The sequence below is a fragment of the Oncorhynchus nerka genome, linkage group LG12 (genome assembly GCF_034236695.1).
Source record: "Oncorhynchus nerka isolate Pitt River linkage group LG12, Oner_Uvic_2.0, whole genome shotgun sequence".
Taxonomy (NCBI): Eukaryota; Metazoa; Chordata; class Actinopteri; order Salmoniformes; family Salmonidae; genus Oncorhynchus; species Oncorhynchus nerka.
Window position 1 is genome coordinate 53,543,274 of NC_088407.1, and position 8,322 is coordinate 53,551,595.

General features: G+C 46.5%; 1 protein-coding gene across 1 annotated transcript in view; it reads left to right on the top strand.

Annotated features, from left to right (window-relative positions):
• The window catches only part of ltk (leukocyte receptor tyrosine kinase), a 71,543-nt gene extending 63,350 nt beyond the window's left edge, over window positions 1–8,193 (top strand). The window contains 8 exon segments of the mRNA XM_029675141.2: window positions 2,822–2,886; window positions 4,322–4,451; window positions 4,617–4,714; window positions 4,807–4,899; window positions 5,141–5,242; window positions 5,373–5,507; window positions 5,651–5,741; window positions 5,829–8,193. Coding sequence (XP_029531001.2) covers window positions 2,822–2,886; window positions 4,322–4,451; window positions 4,617–4,714; window positions 4,807–4,899; window positions 5,141–5,242; window positions 5,373–5,507; window positions 5,651–5,741; window positions 5,829–6,860 — 1,746 coding nt within the window. The 3' untranslated portion in view covers window positions 6,861–8,193.
• The last annotated feature ends 129 nt before the right edge of the window (window positions 8,194–8,322 follow it).

Consider the following 8,322-nt stretch of genomic DNA (forward strand, 5'->3'; position numbering starts at 1 on the left):
CTCGGAAAATTCCAGAAAATGATGTCATGGCTTTAGAAGCTTCTGATAGGCTAATTGACATAATTTGAGTCAATGGGAGGTGTACCTGTGGATGTATTTCAAGGCCTACCTTCAAACTCATTGCTTGACATCATGGGAAAATCAAACAAAATCTGCCAAGACCTCAGAAAATAATAGTAGACCTCCACAAGTCTGGTTCATCCTTGGGAGCAATTTCCAAATGCCTGAAGGTACTTCATTACTGCCACTTTTAGTGAGTTTGGTACACATCCGGAGGACAGGGAGCCATTTATTATATTCAACATAGGAGGGCTAAGTACAGGAAATAGCTCTTTCAGTAGTTTAGTAGGAAGAGGTTATATTAGGCAGCTGGAAGGTTTAGAGTCCATTACTATTGCTGTGGAATGTGTCGAAATACAGGATTTAAAAAGGTCCTGGCAGTTCTGTACAGACTGAGGACAACTGGGTTTTGGAGAAATACACATATTCAAAGAGGACTGCAATTATCTTTCTAATGCTCATGATCTTTTCGTCAAAGAAGTTCATGAATTCATCACTGCTGAAGTGAAGGCCATTATCACTTGGGGAATGCTTGTTTTTAGTTTGCGTTGCGTCAGTATTTTAATTTCTCTCAATCAATTTTGAAAAGTAGGCTGATCAAGCAGCAGTGAGGGCTTTTTCGATAATGTCCGTCCAAGCTAGTCGGAAGACTTCAAATTTAGTGGACCTCCATTTCCATTCCAATTTTCTGGAAGCTTGTTTCAGGGCTCCGGTATTTTGTGTATACCACGGAGCTAGTTTCTTGTGACACATGTTTTTTTGTTTTCAGCGACGTGACTGGATCTAGGATATTACGCAAAGTTAAGTTTAGATCCTAGGTTAGGTGGTTAACTGATTTTTGTACGCCGACGTCCTTGGGTAGGTGGAGTCTGAAAGGGCATCTAGGAATCTTTGCGTTATCAGAGAACCTATAGGGTGGCTCTTGTTAATCCTTGGTTGGGGTCTGGGCAAATAAAATTGGTGGTCCAATAGTTTAAGATTATGAGGAAAAACATTTAGATACACTATCTATTCCACAGGATAAAACTAGATCCAGGGTATGATTGTGACATTGCGTAGGTCCCGAGACATGTTGCACAAAACCCACTGAGTCGATGGCTCTGAAAGCCTTTTGTAGTGTCTGTGGACTATTATGACTACGAGGTCCGATAGGAATTCAGGGAACTCGGTGAGGAACGCTGTATACGGCACAGGAGGCCTGTAAACAGTAGCTATAAAAAGTAATTGAGAAGTCTGCATAGATTTCATGACTAGAACCTCAAAAGACAAAGACGCAGTCATTTTTTCCCCCCCTGTAAATTGAAATTTGCTGTCATAAATGTTAGCAATACCTCTGCCTTTTGCGGGATGCGCAATGGATATGGTCATTAGAGTAACCAGAAGGAGAGGCTTCCTTTTACACAGTCAATTAATCAGGCTTGAGCCATGTTTCAGTCAAGCCAATCACCTCAAGTTTATGATTCATTGACTATGACTGCCTTGGAAGTGAGGGATCTAACATTAAGTAGTCCTATTTTGAGATGAGGTATTTTCACTCTCTTTCAATAATCACAGGAATGGAGGAAGTCTTTATTCCAGGGAGATTGCTAAAGCAAACACTGCCATGTTTAGTTTTACCAGACCTAGATTGAGGCACATACCCAGTCTCAATGGAGAAAATTGAGCTGACTGTGCTATCTTTTGTGAGGGACAGAAATACGTTTTCAACCACTGATTCATTTGTGAGTCTGCTGTAGAGCTCATCACTCCCCTTTACTGGGAGGGGGCCAGAGACAATTATTCAATGCCAATATATATTTCTAGTTAAATTACACGCTGAAGTTATGTTGCACTTGATGACCTCTGACTGTTTCAGCCTAATTTGTGCTGATGTGGATAACAATATCCCTATACCATCTACACTCACCAGTTTTAACCTCAGCCAGCACCATCTTCAGATTAGCCTTTATCTCGGTAGCCCTGCCCCCCGGTAAACAATGTATGCTGAACAAAAATATAAACCCAACATGCAACATTTTCAACGATTTTACTGAGTAACATACAGTTCATAGAAGGAAATCAGTGAGTTTAAATAACTTCATTAGGCCCTCAAAAATGGATGTCACATGACTGGGCAGGGGCACAGCTATGGGTGGGTCTGGGAGGCAGGCCCACCCACTTGGGAGGCAGACCCACTCACCGGGGAGCCAGGCTGAGCCAATCAGAATTAGTTTTTTTTTCTCCAGAAAAAGGGCTTTATTACAGACAGAAATACTCCTCAGCACTCCCTCAGATGATCCCGCAGGTGAAGAAGCTATATGTGGAGGTCCTGGGCTGGTGTAATTAGACATGGTCTGCGGTTGTGAGGCCGGGTTGATGTAATGCCAAATTCTCTAAAACGACGTTGGAGGCAGCTTATGGTAGAGAAATGAACATGACATTCTCTGACATCAGCTCTGTTGGACATTCCTGCAGTCAGCATGCCAATTGCACGCTCCCTTGAAAACTTGAGACATCTGTGGCATTGTGTTGTGACAAAACTGCACATTTTAGTGGCCTTTTGATTGTCCCCAGCACAAGGTGCACCTGTGTAAGGATCATGCTGTTTAATCAACTTCTTAATATGCCACACCTGTCAGGTGGATTGATTACCTTGGCAAAGGAGAAATGCTCACTAACAGGGCCGTAAACAAATTTGTGCCATTGGGTGTGTCTCTCACTGTTCTGCTCTGAATAGGACCTGATTGGCCTGACTGCCTATTGTTACCTCTCTGCTCCACAGACTCTTCCGGAGATCTGCTCCGAACAGGACGAGATGGATTTCCTGATGGAGGCCCTGATTATGAGGTGCATTGGGCTGGAACACACGGCCCCATCCACTTCCTCCTGCACAACACACACACACACACACAGGATGCATACTGTAACATAGCGTACCATGAGGCAGGCGGATGAGACCCAAACACTGTCATGCCATCACTTAGCGCTCAGCAGGCTAGTCTGCTGCCATGTTTTGTGTGCTGCTTGTTTGGTTAACCAGCTCCCCAGCTGTTTATCATAGTGAGTCAGGTAATTCATCCCTATCGAGGAGACAGCAGCTGGTTGCCAGAAGAACCTCGTCTCTCCTCCAAATGGAGCTCTGCTGAAAGCATTAAAAAGCATATCTGTCGAGCAGATGCTGTCGGGCTAAAGCAGGCACAACAGAGTGCATAATAAGCAGCTTGGGGTAAATTGGGACCCCGGAGTGTTTTCCTGGCCATGAAATAACCCTAGACATACAGATGTAAACACAGACGCATGAATGTAGACGCCACCACACATCATCACACACACTTTTGTAACAATCCGTGCTTAATTTGTAAATCGGGAGGTGTCGGAAACAAAAAACGAGTGGGTGAGTTGGGGAGCTCTGAGGTACCGGAACGCATGCGAAAAAAACACATCACCTGTATAATAAAGCCTGGCTTGCATGTAATCACATTTTATTTGCGTGGTGACATAGAGCAATAGAGTAGAGGCACTTCCAGAAGTTGCACACATGGGGAACATTGTTAGTAGCCTAGGGTCTGGGGGAAAATGTGGCCTTTCAATAAACAAATTCCATGCAATTGACAAATTGCAACTAACAGATTTGCCGAGCGTTCTCGACTTGTAGGCTATGCCTCGTTAATGGGCTACTATACACAATCCACAGCTAGGCTATTTATTTTTCATTTTTAAAGAAGCTATTGATCCTCTGTGGCTAAATTAGTAGGCTACTCTAAATTATTTCATTTATTTCTGGACAGACCGCAGTAATTCTATAACTTTTTCAAATGTATTTGAATTAATCAGGGGTGCTCCAGCTCCTCCAGAACCCTTCTCGCTGTTGTGATTATATATGGAAATAAAGTACAACGCTGGGGAGCGGAGAGTTGCAGGCTCATGTCTATCAGAGAGAGGGAGAGAGATCATAGAAAATGAATCTCATTCTAGTTCTGTGAGCGATGAAGCCGTGCTTCTCACACAGCCACACGTTGGTCTCAAACATAATGTTGCTCAAACCGTAAACCCAGGCCGGCTGTACCCCAATCAACTCTTAGAATATTAGATAAGGGCTGAAAATCTACTTTTTCATATTACGTTTATTTTTTGCCAAGAGGTACCGGATCCGGCCAAATGGTTTCAGGAATGAAACAGTCCAAAACGGAATGGTGCCGGATCCTGTGTACCCTGAAGCTATTACAGCTGGTGTCTGGCCTGAGGCAGTGTATTCACCACCACTGTCCCTGTGTGTCCTCAGTAAGTTCAGCCACCAGAACATAGTGCGCTGCATCGGGGTGAGTCTGCAGATCCTGCCCCGCTTCATCCTCCTTGAGCTGATGACTGGAGGAGATATGAAGAGCTTCCTGAGACAGAACAGACCCAAAACGGTCAGTAGCTTCCTGAGACAGAACAGAACCAAAACGATCATTAGCTCCCGTAGACAGAACCGACCCAAAACGGTCAGAAGCGGAGTGTCTCTCAACTGTTAAACAGCCCTGTAGGTCTGTGTAGGTAAAAGCCAGCAGTAATGGTTTTGTATGGTGTCTTTTCAGAGTCAGAGCTCCTCCCTCACCATGCTGGAGCTGTTACACGTGGCCAGAGACATCGCCTTCGGCTGCCGTTACTTGGAGGAGAACCACTTCATCCACAGGTTACTATGTCCTCCTACCACAACCTAAGCATGACCTTTTTGTATACGGTATTCATATTACATAAAGAGGTATTCAATGTTGTATGTTTCAGAGACATAGCTGCCAGGAATTGTTTGCTGACCTGCCCTGGGCCAGACAGAGTGGCTAAGATAGGGGACTTTGGAATGGCACGTGATATATACAGGTACACTTAAACCACTAGTACTATCTGTCCCGATAGCACGCTCGGCATCTACCAAGCCTCTTGATCTTCATGACATGAGCCGTTTTAATTTCTCCATTCTTTTTCTTCCTAGTTGAAATCTCAACGTATCTGTAGGATCAGTCTGGTCTCGCTCCATGCAGTGATGAAGACTCACTATTCCCATTGAGTTATATACCTAGAGGAGTTTGAGACGCTAACCATGACTCATTCTCCCCCACAGGGCCAGCTACTACAGAAAGGGCGGCCGTGCCATGCTGCCCGTCAAGTGGATGCCGCCAGAGGCCTTCATGGAGGGCATCTTCACCTGCAAAACTGACACCTGGTAACCCGTTTACTCTTCTACATGATCCAAAGTTGAATGAATGGTATAAGTACATACGGCCAGTGTAAATGGGACAGCAACTGATTTCTCTTAGCAACTTTTTAAACTGAGCTCTGTTCTCCCTCTGCAGGTCGTTTGGAGTACTGCTATGGGAGATTTTCTCTCTTGGCTACATGCCTTACCCCTGCAAGACCAACCAAGAGGTTCTGGAGTTTGTGACGAGTGGGGGGAGGATGGACCCCCCGAAGAGCTGTCCTGGGCCTGTGTGAGTAGATCAGATTGAGCTGATGGAGAGTTGACTCTTGGTGGGAATTTATAATGCATTTACTGTTGTTGCAGGGCCTATATGCAATTTTAGACTTAAATCCATGATATTGAGTTTTTTTTTCCTCCCTTTCCCTTCTGTAGTTACCGGATCATGACTCAGTGCTGGCAGCACTGCCCTGAACACAGACCCAATTTCTCCACCATTCTGGAGAGGATCAACTACTGCACTCAGGTACTGACCCACTGGCAGCCAGGGATGCATTTCCTTTATAACACACCATTTTATATTTACAATTTATATTCTCGCTCTCCCACCCAGGACCCTGATGTGATCAACACACCCCTGCCTGTGGAGTATGGCCCCACAATAGAGGAGGACTTGAGCACTGTGATCTGCCCTGACACCTCAGGCAGTCTGACCCCTCTGCTGGTGGCCCCCTCCCAGGAGGTCTCTCCCCAGCTCAGCAGCCTGGGTCTGGGCATTGGTCCCACCCCGCTGCCCCAACCACACAAGCCCCGTCTGCTGCTACATAGGCCCCAGCAGCTGCCTCAGGAGGTGGCCTCATACCGTGAGGCCCTGGAGCCCTGCTGGGCTGAGCCTGTCCCTGCTCCAGGGGTCTGCCCTGGGGCCTGGCTCCAACCTGAGCCCCTCCTCCAGCCCTGCTCCAGGAACAGCTCCTTCTCAGGCAGCCAGAGGCTCAAAAACAAGACCAAGAACCTGTGGAACCCAACCTATGGCTCTTGGGTGCTGGAGAGCTTTGGTCAGGGGAAGACAGCACTGTCTCATACCCAGTCCATGCCCCTGTCCAGCAGCTGCTCTGCCCTCCAGGCAGTACCCCCTACCTCCGAGTGCACCGACTCTGGGTGCGATGGCAGCCTCGGCCTCCCTGCCCCCAGCAGCCTGTGCTCCTCATCCCCCTCCTCGTCCTGCCAGACCCTTTCTGCTCCCCAGGGTGCACCCAGCCTCAGCCTGGTGTCCTCCCGGAAGGGCCCAGCAGGAGGCGCCAGTGGGGGCCAGGTCGTGGACCTGGCTAAGCTGCAGAGCTTCCCCTGTGGCAACGTCAACTATGCCTACGACGAGCAGAGCTACGAGGTGGAGAGACTGCCCCTGGTGGTGCCCAAAAGCCCAGAGCCCTGCCCCAGCACCAGCTGTGTCCCCAGCGGCTCTTTCTCCTCCTGCTCAGGGGCAGGCCTGGGTGCAGCCTCCTCTTGTATGCCCAAACTGCTACTGAAGCGCCACGCCAGCTATGGACACGAGGATGTGAGGAAGCACACCAAACCTGAGAAACCCACCCGGGACAGAGACTCAGGCTTCTCCCTGTCGGAGGACCTGAGCGTCACCCCTGTCTAACTGACTCCTGAGGGGGAGAAGCAGAACCCCGGAACAGACCGCACAGATCAATGGCCACGCACAGGAACACACTACTGGAGACGGCAGCCATTTTGACCAAATCATTTTCACTCCCTTTTGTCTATTCATGGTTTTATTTTATACAGTTTTGGTGCAACTGATGCATTCTAGTTAGCGAGAGAATTATATGAAAGGCACAGTAGCAGGAAAACACAAGTTTACAGACTGGAAGAGATGCTGCATTGCCAGGAGATGGGTGGTATGTTCTCTTCCTGATGTGGAATATGATACATCCCATGAAGGCTGTCACTGGCACAGAAGCACATCCAAGCCTCAGTGGGTTTCTAGGCCTTTGCTGGATTCATCTGCGCAGTGTCTCCTCTGCTTCGGGGCTCTTTTGTTAGTCCATTCCTTTCTTCTCTGTTTACCTTTTTTATCCCAACAACAATCCTCTACCCTTGAGCCCATCATATGCTCTCCATCCAGGGAGAGCACTACAGCTTGACCCTGTGCGCCTCTCAACGGTGCGTCTGTGTGACGTGTGTGCGGGGGGTGTTTTGTTCGTCACTGAAACGATGGATAATAAAGTTGTATTGTAGGTTTACACTGGAATGAATGACTGGGATTGACTGCTAAATCAATACTGTGAAGACATAAGAATCTCTGGTTCCCCTATGCAGGTGATGGTAAGGCAGAAAGGACAATTACATTGTGCGAGGATGCTATGACGGGTACAGTCTAGACTAGTGTAGGAGCTCCTTGTGATAATTATGACTTGTCACCTACAAGGTGCATGACCAATGTCATCTCATTTAGTATTGTCAGTTATTTTGTAGATAGTTTAAATGTAGTAATTTCCACACTTATTTTCTTAATACTATTGTCTACTAATACTTTACCCTCTCTACGTGCATTTAATCAAACGGTGGCTATTCTCACTTTTTACTGAGGGTTTTAGAGAAACCTACAGCAGATCATGTGGTAGGAAGTCCTGTGTCCATACTACTGAATTTCACCTTGGCAACACCAAAATATGATATATGATTATTTGACATTGGAATTCCTTAAACTGGACTAACTTCGTACATTTGTAGCAATTATACTTCATTTCTAAAAAGTGTATTTATTTGTCTTGAACACTACAGGTTTGTACTGTACCTCCTCCTCCCAGCAGGGGACAGCATCCTCATATGAAATACCAAATAGTTGAGGGCTTGTTTGCCATGTACTTTTTTGATTCCTCAGTATTTATGTTATGAGCTGCAGTTAAAGTGGTACGGTTGCTGATGTACATGTTAGCTTATTACACTGAAATAAAACATTGTTTACTGGATATTTTAGGTTACGTTAATGTCCTGTGTTTCCAATGATGTAGGCTACAGTCAAACACAGTGACACTTTGTGGACAAGCCTTGAAGCCTATATATTAATTACAGTGAAGAAACCCCCCTTCACCTGACTC